This window comes from Mobula hypostoma, chromosome 3 (assembly GCF_963921235.1).
Source record: "Mobula hypostoma chromosome 3, sMobHyp1.1, whole genome shotgun sequence".
NCBI classification, from domain to species: domain Eukaryota; kingdom Metazoa; phylum Chordata; class Chondrichthyes; order Myliobatiformes; family Myliobatidae; genus Mobula; species Mobula hypostoma.
Window position 1 is genome coordinate 46,800,122 of NC_086099.1, and position 14,305 is coordinate 46,814,426.

At 40.1% G+C, this 14,305-nt stretch overlaps 1 protein-coding gene across 2 annotated transcripts in view; it reads right to left on the reverse strand.

Moving 5' to 3' along the window:
* elovl7a (ELOVL fatty acid elongase 7a) overlaps positions 1-14,305 on the reverse strand; it is a 43,752-nt gene that overhangs the window by 16,682 nt on the left and 12,765 nt on the right. The window contains exons 2-5 of one of the 2 annotated variants that reach the window (XM_063042974.1): positions 7,531-7,627; positions 4,502-4,596; positions 3,674-3,780; positions 2,529-2,609 (exon numbers count right to left, since the gene is read on the reverse strand). In XM_063042974.1, the coding sequence (XP_062899044.1) occupies positions 2,529-2,609; positions 3,674-3,780; positions 4,502-4,565 (252 nt within the window). In that variant the 5' untranslated portion in view covers positions 4,566-4,596; positions 7,531-7,627. Of the gene's footprint in view, positions 1-2,528; positions 2,610-3,673; positions 3,865-4,501; positions 4,597-7,530; positions 7,628-14,305 lie in introns of both variants that reach the window. The other variant, XM_063042973.1, reaches the window with a different exon arrangement.

Sequence of the window (14,305 nt, forward strand, 5' to 3'; positions counted from 1 at the left end):
CATACATTCAAATACAACCCCCTCAGTCCTGTACAGTATTCACCATTTCAATCTTGTCCTTCTTTTATATTGCAACTCATCCTGTTGACTGCAACTTCGCCTATCAGCCTCTCCTTGCTTGGAGTCTCACTACACCAGATTTCTTGGTGTTCACCTGGCAGAGAATCTCACCTTGTCCCTCAACACCAGCTCCATAGCAAAGAAAGCCCAGCAGCATCTCTACTTTCTGCGAAGGCTGAGAAAAGTCCATCTCCCACCCCCCATCCTCACCACATTCTACAGAGGTTGTATTGAGAGCATCCTGAGCAGCTGCATCACTGCCTGGTTCAGAAATTGCACCATCTCAGATTGCAAGACCCTGCAGCAGACAGTGAGGTCAGCTGAGAAGATCATCGGGGTCTCTCTTCCCGCTATTACAGACATTTACACCACACGCTGCATCTGTAAAGCAAACAGCATTATGAAGTACCCCATGCACCCCTCATACAAACTCTTCTCCCTCCTGCCATCTGGCAAAAGACACCAAAGTATTCGGGCTCCCACGACCAGACTATGTAACAGTTTCTTCCTCCAGGTCATCAGACTCCTCAATACCCAGAGCCTGGACTGACACCAACCTACTGCCCTCTACTGTGCATATTGTCTTGTTTGTTATTTATTGTAATGCCTGCACTGTTTTGTGCACTTTATGCAGTCCTGGGTAGGTTTGTAGTCTAGTGTAGCTTTGAGTTGCTTTATGTAGTTCAGTGTAGCACCATGGTCCTGAAAAACATTGTCTCGTTTTTACTGTGTACTGTACCAGCAGTTATGGTCGAAATGACAATAAAAAGTGACTTGACTACACATTGCCTCTGCTTGTAAACCAGAGGCAACTCTGTTACCCCATCCTCAGCTCCACCACTCCAGATCCCACCCCGCCAAATTAGATTAAACACTTCCGAAAAATTCTAGCCAACTGCCCACAAGGATATTGGTCCCCCTTGGGTTCAGGTGCAACCTGTCCCTTTTGTACTGTCATACCTTCCCCAGAAGAGATCCCAATGATCCACAAATCACTGGCCCCTGCACCAGTTCCTCAGCCATGCATTCATCTGCCAAATCATCCTATTCATTGGCATGTGGCACAGGCAGCAATCCAGAGATTACTACACTGGAGATCCTGATTTTCAGCTTTCTACCTAGCTCCCTAAAATCTATCAGTACCTTTTGTATCAATTCTGAAAACACACCTTCAGTTTTAGACATCTACCCATTCATGATTTTGTATGTGTCAGGAGCTTCCTCAAACAAACACAGACACAGTCTACCCCATCTGAAACTCTCACCCGAACCCAAATGATCCAACACTGGTGAATCTCCTCCATCTTCTTTAATGAAAAGACGCATTTCATATAGGGTGGTGATCAAAAATGTACACTGTATTCCAATGGTGTAAACAATGTTCTATAAACTTGTCCTTGCTCTTATATTCTATGCCCCAACTAATGAAGACATGTATCCTGCAAATCTTAGTCACTTGTGTTGCTGCCTTCAGTGTCCTTGAACTTGTACACCAAGGACCTTCTGTTCCTAGTATTAGGCACGTCCTACTATTGTTTGTATACACACACCAAGCTCCATCTGTATTACTTTGTCACTGTACCAACCGAACGATAGCATCTTATAGACCAAGGCAATCCTCATTGCTCACACCTCAAATATTTTGTGCCATCTGCAAATGAATTCCCATATTCATGTCAAAAGTTTTCATAAATGACATGAATGAGGAAGCAGAAGGGTAGCTTAATAAGTTTGTAATTGACATGGTGTTGCTGTAGATAGTGTACGTTATCAGAGGTTACAAAAGACTATAAATAGGATGCAGATATGGGGGGGGGGGGAATGGAGTGAGCGCCATCTGGAAAAATACACTTTGGAAGACCAAACGAGAAGGTGGAGAACAAGGTTAATGGCAGGTTTCATAGCTGTGTTGAGGAAGAGAGATTTGAGTCCAAGTCCATAGATAGTTGCCACACAAGTTGATAAGGTAGTTAAAGTGTATTGTGTTCAGTTCTGGTCTATACAGGAAAGATGCTTTACAGAGGATGTAAAGGAGAATACTGCCTGCATTTGAGAACGTTTTTTTTTAAAAAAGGAAAGGATGAGCAAACCAGGGCTTTTCTCTTTGGAGCGAAGGAGGATGAGAAGTGACTTGAAGGTGGTGTATACAACGAGAGACATAGATTGAGTGGACAGTCAACACCTTTTTCCCCCCATCACAGCACTGGCCAATACCAGAGGACATCCATTTAGATTTAAATTTATCATGGAGTAGGTTTAAATACTGTGTTCGTTAATGTACATGTATAAACAGTGAAGATCCCAGCACCGATCCACATCACACTCGGATTGAGCAATTCTGGTTCAATACCCAGGTTAATTTTCTAGTACCTGGAAAAGGGGAACCCCACCCCTAACACTAAGCAGATCTACAACACACTGTTCAGTTTACCTTCAGATCAAGAAAGGGCAGTTGAATATTGACATACCCTGAGGGCTTGTGGTGACCTGGAATAATCCACAATGTCACAACGAAAGGTGTATCCCGTGGCCCAGCCAGACATAAGAAACTGTTCATTAGAAAAACAACCAATTACCATACTTTTTTTTTCTTTTTTATAAAAGAAGTGATGTTAGTTTCATGTCTATATCTAGTTTGACACCAAGAATTCTTGTGAGGGGAATGCTTTTAACCCATGCATAACAAGAGAATTTTGGTTTGTGCTCTTCAAGACCAACAAGTATCCACATACCAGGCACAGAATCAAATAAAACACAAAGCTACTTAAAAATACATGGATGCTAGCACCTGAATCCAAATTAATGCACAACATTGATGAAGGAGCTTCAGTGTCACTGTCTAAAAGCTTACAGTATCAAGATCATTTGGATCATACACCTGCTCTGTAAATGCCTTTAGCTTTTCACATGAAGACCTTTATTAGAATCACCATATCTTTGATAAAGGGTCTTTCATCTGAAATACTAACTGTCGCTTTCTCCCCCACAGATTGTACCTGCACAACATACTGTTTCAAGCATTCTCCGTATTAAAATACTTCATGTTGCTTCATTTGACATAATGGCCCAGATATCACTGTTGTCATCCACACTTAACACTCGGGCATTTCAAAGTGACTGAACTTGTTGAAATATTGTTGTACAGAAAGTGATGACCTATTTGATGTTCTGCAAAGTGTAAATGTCCCCAGACACAGGCTGACCTTGATTAAATGAGTACATAAATGATTTGTACATGAGTTTAGGAGACCAAACTGTGCAACGAAAAGGGGGGAAAATGTTGGTCTATTAAATTCCAGAATAATGGCAAGGCCAGTATCTAATCAATATGATCATATTAACGGTGAGCAGAATCAAAGGACACAAGAAGCCTAAACCTGCACCTTTCATACTTGATGGCAGTGCAATTGTGTCCTGTATACACAGAATCTAGAATTTGAATTAGTTAATAGAAACACTTGAGAGCTTTCTGGGAACAAAGGACAATCTACTTTCACACATTCTGGATAAACAAGTACATTTACATCTTATAGAAAGGAATTCCAAAGTTAAAAATACAACTGTCAAATTAGCAAGTGTATTTTCAAAGTAAATTACAGTCAAAAATACTTACTTCATAACACATATACTTTGAAAAGATCACCATGGAAAAATTGTATACAATCATTACTTGCTTCAAGTTCAAAGGCTTTCTGTTCTCCATAAATTTTGGTCCAAACACTGTGACAAAGTAGATATAAGCACCAATGATTATTGTTTGTGGCAGGGGTGAAGACATCATTGGCCAGTCTTCAACTCTGGGATCTACAAAATAACATCAATTTAGTTCAGAAACAGTGAATTTAATATTGGTTTCTTATAATAGTTTGGAACTTTTATTGTTCCCAGATTGGTTGATTAATACTTCAATTTCTGAAGGCCTTGTGATCAATACATATAGGGGGAAACACAAACTTGCTGTCAGTACTGGTCTCACTTGTTTTGGAAAATTTGATGCAAAGAACAGCACCTCAATTGACAGCGTTCCCTATTTTCCAGTTACTAAATCAATGCAACAGGGAAAACTCATTCACATCTTACAATACTAGGATCATTTTGATCAAATTATTCCCTTTGGTGATTAGTGGCTGACACCAAGATCAGCAAGTTGGTCCAATGTCAAATGGCCAACAATATCTTGTAAAGTAAGCTTCGTGAAATCTCCTGAGAAAATTGTGCAAGTTGTCCATGTACAAAGTAATACCATAACCACTGGATTTGAAACAGTCTTGGGGAAACTACAGCAAATAATGGGAATACCTTAACTTTGCAAGACTACTTGATCACCTTTCAAAAATTTAAAGGATAAAGGATTTTCATGGACACAATGTCTAAAGGTAATGCAAGATCTGAAACAATAACATACTCAGTTTTACAGTATTTCTTAAATCAACCAAGTCACCTGCATCTTTGATCCATTCATCGTATAAAAGTATCGCTCTGGATGTTAATTCGTGGAAAGACATTTCCAGCAACACTCAAAATTCTTCTTCAGTCCTGCACATAATATATGAGTTTTGAGCATATTTATACACATTTGAGCAAGGATGAGGCAAGAGAAAGACTTAATTTAACATTAAACACTAGAGCCCCACAGAATGCAGTAAAACACTAATAATCCAGCACTTGGACATTATTCCAATTTAATAGCACAAAATATTTTGAATACTTTTTTTTAAATTAAGAGATTAGAGTCCAAATCCCTTTTGGCCCTTCAGTTCAGCTTGCTCATGCTAACCAAGTTGCCCAACTAAGTCAGTCTTATGTGCCTGCATTTACTTGTATCCCTCCAAAGCTTCTGTACCCATAAACCTACCCAGATGTCTTTTCAACATTGTCATTGAACTTGCTACTATAGCTTCCTCTGGCAGCTCATTCCACACGAAGAATACCAATTAAGTCAAAGCTTTAACTGCTTCAGCCAGGATTATGCCAATTTCTTACTTCTGACTCCCTAAAAAATTAGTTTGAAGATATATTTAACTTACTAGAAAGGAGGCATTACAATGTTAAAAATAAGCAATGTATCAGGTTGATTGCTACCTCTTGGAAAAATAAGTCAGATGTGTCACATAGGACACCTCCCCAAAACTATGCCAATCTTGATTAATCACTGCCCTTCCAAATGCAGTTACTGCCCCTTTGGATTATAAACACAAAGTCTGCAGATGCTGGAAATCCAAAGCAACACACACAAAATGCTGGAGGAACTCTGCTGCCTGACCTGCTGAGTTCCTTCAGCATTTTGTGTGTGTTACTGCCCGTTTGGAACATTTTTATCTAATGACTTAAATGCTACTGACATTAAGACTCACGGGCTAGTAATTATCTGATTCATCACATTATGTACCATGTTTGCAGTCCTCTAGCCATTTGACACCTTACATGTTGCTAACAAAGAAAGTAAAACAAAACTGTCAAAGCTCAATCTTTTTCTTTGCCTCCTGCAGTGAACTGATATATTCATCCAACATGGTCTGCAAAGATACCTAATACCTCTTATTAAATGAGAACAGATTCCTCAGAAGAATTTCACCAAATTCATATTCCATTGGAATCCAGCAGTGAAGAATATTGATAAATTTGCTGGCTGCAGTCCATTGCAATTTGCATGTCTTGACCTCGTTAGCTTTTATGGAAGTAAATGTTGGCAGTTTGCTATGGACAAGTTGACATTTCCATCCCAACTGGACTTGGCTCAGTGTCTAAAGGTTCAGAACTGTGGAATTGATATTGAGGAAGATACTGGGGTCTGATGAAGTAAGAAATGGATATTGACTAAATGGTCACTAATGGACTAATATCAAATTGCCCATATTAAAGAAACTATACTACACGGTTCAGCTACTTGAGTGCAGGTTAAAAGAAAATTTAAAACAGGGCAATAGATCAACACTAATATTCAATTTCATGCATAATTCATTTAAAAGTGAACTAAAATTGACAAATTCTGTAGATGGTGTCAATAAGATTAATAACAATTGCAATTATAAGGATGGAAGAAACAACTCGTGGGGAAGGAAGTATGAGCATGAAATTAACAAAAAGTTCAGCAATTTAGGTGACCTCACCATAATTAGATTAGAAAGGATGCAGAAAAGTCTCAGAAGACTTGTCTGGATTGGAAGCTTGAGTTATCAGCTGAGAGTCAGTAGGCTAGGACAGTTACTGCCGCTGCAAAGAAAATGCTCCTTTTTGTTGCCATTTTGATTGGGGCAGCCTGCACATAATGAAAGAGTGCTAGATTGAACTGAGTTCAACTGAACTGCATATGCCTGGACTACTTCAATTTTGGGTTTCCCATTTCATTTCTCATTCTTCTTGGTCATTAGCATTTTTTTTTTGCGCATGGAGAGGAGGTTTGATGATTTTCTTTGAACGGGTTCCATGCCTTTTCTTTGTTTCACAGTCTGTGGAAGACAAATCTCAGGGTTGTACACTGCATGCATACTTTCAATGTTTAGATGTGACGTAGAGGTATAAAAAGGTAGATAACGAGACTTGCCCACGGTAAGAGTGACTAAACTAGGAGTCAAAATTTTAAAGACAGGAAGGAAGTTTAAAGGAGATCCAAAGGGTAAAATTTTCACACAGGTTATCTGCAAAGGTCTGTCAGAGGTGGTGATGTAATAACACTACATCTTGGACAGGAAATTGAATGAGCAAGGTATCAGAATAAATGCTGGAAAATGAGATGAGTATTAACATAGACACAGTGGGCCAAAGGGCCTGTTTCTATATTATATAAATATGACAATTCACAGCTTGACATGCTGCCAATATTTATTAGAGATGCAGATTAACAACACATTTCAGTATTCTCCTTGGTGCAGCAATGTAAAGTGTGTCTCTAGTCAATGATTGACTTAAGGATTAGATAGCTTCTCTATTAAGAAATTGGAAATTTATTCTGTAATATGCCATGATAGGATTTGAACTCAAATTCCCACCTTTTTATTACATTTCTGCATCTCCAGTCTGTTAATTATTATCCCTTTGGCATAATCCAGGGTTGAAAGGTCAAATCAGATTATTTCAGCAGTATTTATGACATTATTACAAGACTGATAATATTTAATGCACAGAAACTGCAAGACAACAGGGACCACAGATCAGAGGGAATTGTTTAAAAGGTTTTGGAAAAAAAAGTATTTTAAACAAATGCGAAGGTTCTTCCAAGAACTTAACAATTCCATTTGAACACAAATCCCTCCAAATCTTCACAAATACTAACATGGCATGTATGCCTGATATACTTAAAACAAGTCTTTCAGCATTCTGAAGTACTGAAGTTTTAAATGAATAATATGGAATGTGAAGGATTTATCTCCCCTTTCCCCACACTAAATACAATTGTTTTGTATGAGGACTACATACAGGCTATGGTAAGCATCTAACCAATACAATGTGTGAAAAAAACAATTCCACTACCTCCTCTTTCCGCACCACAAATTGATGACGATCAAGGTGTCTTGTGGCAAAAGGACACAGTTGTTTCTTAAAACCAAGTCTATTCCAGAATCAAAGCCTGAAAACAAACAAAAGTTAGAAATGAAACCCTTATCAGGCTGCAATGGAATGCATTAGAAATATAGAAAACTTGCAGCACAATACAGGCCCTTCGGCCCACAAAGCTGTGCCGAACATGTCCCTACCTTAGAACTACCTAGGCTTTATCCATAGCCCTCTATTTTTCTAAGCTCCATGTACCTATCCAGGAGTCTCTTAAAAGACCTTATCGTTTCCACCTCCACCAACGCCAGCAGCCCATTCCACGCACTCACCACTCTCTGCATGAAGCACTTACCCCTGACATCTCCTCTATATAGGTGTCCCCCGCTTTTCAAACGTTCGCTTTACGAAACCTCACTGTTACGAAAGACCTACAATAGTTACCTGTTTTCGCTAACAGAAGGTGTTTTCACTGTTACGAAAAAAGGCAGTGCACGTCCCGAGCAGCTGCTCTCCCCCGGATTCGGAACTGCATTCTAGCCGGCATTGCTTAAACACATGCTTGTGAGCAGCCTTTAGCAAGATGAGTTCTAAGGTATCGGAAGAGCCTAAAAGAGCTCGTAAGGGTGTTATACTTAGCGTAAAACTAGACATAATTAAGCGTTTCAATTGTGGTGAACGAAGTAAGGACAAAGTGAGTTTGGCTTGTGGAAGTTAACAAAGATGATGTTGAAAAGGTTCTAGCATCCCATGACCAAGAACTGATAGATGAAGAACTGATGCAATTGGAAGAGGAAAGGATAACAATCGAAACCGAATGCAGAAAGTGAAGCAACTGCGTGAGATTTTCGCTGCAATGATAAAGTATGACTTTAATTTTGAAAGGGTACGCAGGCTTAGGGCAAATTTGCAGGATGGCTTGAGTGCTTACAAAGAACTGTATGATAGAAAAATGCCCGAGGCTAAGCAGTCAAGCATACTGTCATTGTTCAAGCCTTCCACATCAGCCACAGTAGACAACGAACCTCGACCTTCAACATCGAGGCAGGCAGACATAGAAGAAAATAACCTGCCTGCCCTGATCGTGATGAGATGACACCCCAGTGTCCCCACCACCCCAACCCCCGGGCCACGGACAGATACCGATTCGTGGAGAATGCAGCGGTAGCTGGGAGGTACACAGCACATCTTTAAGAAAAAAGTCGAAATAAACAAGCTAATTAATTAGGTGACGCCCGGCACGTAAATGTCGGCCCAGATCGGAGGCGACGCAATCGGCAATCGCCTCTGATCTGGGCCATCACTTATGTGCCGGACGGCACCTAATTAATTAGCTTATTTATTTCGGCTTTTTTTTTTAAAAAGATGTGCTGGGTGAGTACCGGCTACTGCCGTACCCCTGCATGCTCCGCGAATCGGTATCAGTTGGCGGCCCGGAAGGTGGGGGCCACTGCATCACCCCAACCTCCGACGACTCAGCCTAACACACCAGTGTGCTCGGCGCTGTCTTCCCGATTCCCCTAAGTGATACTACACTGTACATACATTATATCTACTTTATATAGGCTGTGTACTTTTATGTGTTATTTGGTATGATTTGGCAGCTTCATAGCTTAAAGGTTACTGGAGAGAGTGTTTTTGCCGAGAGCGCTTGCGTAAGATTTTCTGCCAACAGCGCTTGCATGAAATTTTCGCTACGGTGGACAGTGCGACAATGATTGTAGAAAAGTATTTCTACTTTACATAGGCTGTGTATTTATTATATCATTCCTGCTTTTACTATATGTTACTGTTATTTTAGGTTTTATGTGTTATTTGGCATGGCTTGGTAGGTTATTTTTTTGGGTCTGCGACGCTGTTATGTAACCGGCAACAATGAATATCAACCAAGTCAGGTTATATAACAACAACCAAACATTTATTAGACACAGATAAACATCACAAAACAAACAAAAACCTTCACCGGAAGTTAACCGCTATGCGGCCATTCAACGAATCGTCACTTGGTACTGATTCTTAAAGCAATAAATTTGAAAACAGTTCTTAAAGCAGTAAAGTCAAACACAGTTCTTAAAACAGTAAATTCGAAAGTCCAACAGATTTATACATTCAATTGGGAGAGACTTCTCTGGACAAGGATTTCTTCAAAGACACGACTTTCCTGTTGGTTCTGTCCAAAGGATTCATGATGAAGGAAATAAAAGGCTTAAACCAACTGACCTTAATTTACAACTGATCCAGACAGCACCTTGCATGAACTTCCTTGCTCTTTTGGCAAGAGTTATCTTCGATGCAGGTTGCTACTTCTTCAACAAAGACTCAATAAGGTCGATCCTTTACTAAACTGCTGAACATTCCCCACTTCTCTTAATCCTTCATATCCTCTACTTCGATGAAGTCTTCACTCTCCAAAGTTACTGAAAAGATACACTAACAAACCTGGCAGCGATTGTCAAACTGCTGGCTCAGACTTCTGTACCTTACATTAGAACATAAAACTCCATTTAAAATCAAAACTGCGTCATACTGCAAATAAGCAGTGGAGCGGAGTACCTCATTAACGTTCTAACTGGAAAACTAACTGCGTCAGAGGTCTTTCCTTTTATACCCATGGTGAACAGGTCATCGCATGACCTCACATTGGCAGGAAAATTACATCAGGTGACCTCCAAAAGACCATTACATCATTCTCACAAGAAAGTCACAAGATCTACTTGAGGTATGTAACAACGCTCACAAATTTTTCCCATATAAATAAATGGTAATTGCTTCTTCACTTTACGACATTCCGGCTTACGAACCATTTCATAGGAACACTCTACCTTTGGATGGCGGGGGAAACCTGTACCTACTTCCAAGTACCTTCAAACTGTGCCCTCTCATGTTAGCCATCTCAACCCTGGGGACAAGCCTCTGACTATCCACATGATCAATGCCTCCCATCATCTTGTACACCTCTATCAGGTCACCTTTCATCCTCCGTCACTCCAAGGAGAAAAGGCCAAGCTCACTTAACCTATTCTCATAAGGCATGCTCCCCAGTCCAGGCAACATCCTTGTAATTCTCCTCTGCACCCTTTCTATGGTTTCCACATCCTTCCTGTAGTGAGGCGACCAGAATTGAGCATAGTACTCCAAGTGGGGTCTGACCAGTGTCCTATATAGCTGCAACATTACCTCTCGGCTCTTAAACTCAATCCCACGATTGATGAAGGCCAATGCACCGTATGCCTTCTTAACCACAGAATCAACCTGCGCAGCAGTTTTGAGTGCCCTATGGACTCGGACCCCAAGATCCCTCTGATCCTCCACACAGCCAAGAGTCTTACCATTAATACTATAATCTGCCATCATAGTTGACCTACCAAAATGAACAGCTTCTCACTTATCTGGGTTGAACTCCATCTGCCACTGCTCAGCCCAGTTCTGCATCCTATCAATGTCCCACTGTAACCTCTGACAGCCCTCCACACTATCCACAACACCTCCAATCTTTGTGTCATCAGCAAACTTACTAACCCATCCCTCCACTTCCTCATCCAGGTCATTTATATTAAAAAAATCACGAAGAGTAGGGGTCCCAGAACAGATCCCTGAGGCACACCACTGGTCACCGGCCTCCATACAGAATATGACCCATCTACAACCACTTTTTGCCTTTGTGGGCAAGCCAATTCTGGATCCACAAAGCAATGTCCCCTTGGATCCCATGCCTCCTTACTTTCTCAATAAGCTTTGTATGGGGTACCTTATCGAATGCCTTGCTAAAATCCATATACACTACATCTACGGCTCTACCTTCATCAATGTGTTTAGCCAAATCCTCAAAAAGCTCAATCAGGCTCGATAGCACGACCTGCCTTTGACTAAGCCATGCTGACTATTCCTAATCATATTATGACTCTCCAAATGTTCATAAATCCTGCCTCTCAGAATCTTCTCCAACTCATCAACCACTGAAGTAAGACTCTCTGGCCTATAATTTCCTGAGCTATCCCTACTCCCTTTCTTGAATAACAGAACAACATTCACAACTCTCCAATCCTCTGGAACCTCTCCCGTCCTCATTGATGATGTAAAGATCATTGCCAGAGACTCAGCAATCTCCTCCCTCACTTCCCACAGTAGCCTGGTGCACATCTCATCTGGTCCCGGTGACTTATCCAACTTGATGCTCTCCAAAAGCTTCAGCACATCCTCTTGCTTGACATCTACATGCTCAAGCTTTTCAGTCCACTGCAAGTCATCACTACAATCACCAAGATCCTTTTCCATAGTGAATACTGAAGTATTCATTAAGTACCTCCACAATTTCCTCTGGTTCCATACACACTTTTCCTCTGTCACACTGGATAGGTCCTATTCTCTCACATTTTAGCCTCTTGCTCTTCACATACTTGTAGAATGCTTGGGGTTTTCCTTAATCCTGTCCACCAATGCTTTCTCATGGCCCCTTCCGGCTCGCCTAATTTCATTCTTAAACTCCTTCCTGCTAGCCTTACAATCTTCTAGATTCCTATCATTACCTAGTTTTTTTTAAAAAACCTTTCGTAACCTTTTGTTTCATGAAGGAAACAAAATACAGGAAACATGCTGAGCTTTCTGTAAAGGCACCCATCACATCAGGGTTTTCTCATCTGTCTGAAACACTTTGCTACTTTAACCGAGACCCGATCTCTTCTTGATGACCATCTTACACCTCTGCTTGAGGAGCTTTCTGCACACATTCAATGAATGGAACATTCAACTCCATTCATCCATCTATTAATGTACTCTAAAGAATTATTTTGCCAAAACAAGTTCAAACTGTCCTTGTGTAGTACCTACAACTAAACAAGGTTCACAGTGAATTTCTGTAAAATAAACCACTGTACATTAATGTCAGGATTTGTGACTACTCCCATGAAGGGTGAATGGTTCATTCAACCTTTTGCACTTGTGTACCAGTTTTGAGGAAAGTCTGCATCTGGACAATGAAATCTTCACTCTTCCATCTGAATGACCATTTAAAAAATATTCCTTTTTTTCCTCCCAACCACCTTGGAAGAAGACAATTTCCTATTTTCTAATATTCATTGTCATGCATCAGGTTTTAGCCTGGCGAGTGCAGGAAAAGCAATTAACAAAGAGAAAGAGAGAAAAGAAACTCAGTAATAGAATATGGTCTAAACTAAGGACTGGACATCTGTCAGAAAACAAGTATTGCAAATGACATTCTATTCTTCCGAGTCTGTCTTGCATGGAGAGATGGAATGTGCTGAGCTAGGCATGGGAATATTTTCTTCCACCATGTCAATCATCGATTTAAGGAATTCATCTGCAATGACACCATCTAAATAGTAATTAAATTGTAATAGCATCAGGTAGCTTACAAAAGCTCATTCCTCAGAAGTACATACAGAAGTAGATTTTTTTTGATTAAAATATGGTATTGTGTTTTAGTTCTGCAACATACAGAAAAAATATTCAGAAAGGTGAGAAACCAAAATAACTGAAATAATTAGCAAACAAGAGAAAAATCTGCAAATGCTGGAAATCCGAGCAACACACACAAAATGTTGGAGGAACTCAGCAGGCCAGGCAGCACCTGAGGTAAAAATAAACAGTCGACATGGTCGAGTCCTGCCAAAGGGTTTCGGCCCAAGACATCAACTGTCCCCGCGGCTCCCCCCTCCCCTGCACCCCCTGGGCCCCAAATGCTACCTGGCCCGCTGAGTTCCTCCAGCAATTGTGTGTGTGTAACTGAATTAATAGTTTCCAAAAAGTAGAACACAATAAATAGGTCAATGATGTTTACACTCCAGGCTATTATTTTATATTTTAAAGTATACATTTCTGACCAAGCAACCTTATAATAGTAATTTCCTTCAGAATAAATAAAGTTTTATCTTATTAAATAATCAAATAAGGTTTTGTCCATAAAACTTTGAATTTGATATGTTTAACGTGTGCTTAAGGAGCAAAACTGAATGGTGACCAAATGTCAAAAGAAACCAGATTATATAGATAACCAAAATACACCAAATATTGAATATCAGATTACCAAACTTGATTCATAATTCAAGACAAGTAAATACTAAAATAGATGATTCAAGTAATATAAAAGGTTCTAAGCATGCATTGTGCGCTTTAAAAAAAAATGCCACCAAAGAATGAGAAGCAGTTTGACTTTCTCTGAAAATCTAAATTCAGTAACAAAGGCAGGTCAATTTAATGAGGGATCTTTATCCTTCTTAAGGGACTGAAACCAGATTTCCTAAATGCAAGAATAGTGTTGAACCCAAATGGATGCAGATCATATTAGATTTCCTTTCAAACAAGATTTACCTAACAACTTAAAAGATAAAAGTGCATTAATTCTGTGCAAACCATTATAGGAAACCTGGGGCCAAAACACCTTCAAACAGAATAACAACATGACAACAGTGACATGAAAGTGTGGAAAAAAAAATCCCAAAGAGAAATTCTTGGGGAAAAAGGAAGAATAATTCAAGTAAATCCTGTTCCTTTAGAAGGAAAACAAGGAAACAAATGACAGATTCAAAATGTTGTATCCGCTTTCACGGTAAAGGTCACAAACACCACCCCAACAACAACGAACAATCAAGAGCACAAGACATAGGAGCAGCATTAGGCCATTCAGCCTATCGAGTCACTCCGCCATATCCCTTGATGCTCCAACCAATCAGGAATCGATCAACTTCCGCTTTGAATATAGCCATGGACTTGGCCTTCACCGCAGTATGTGGGAGAG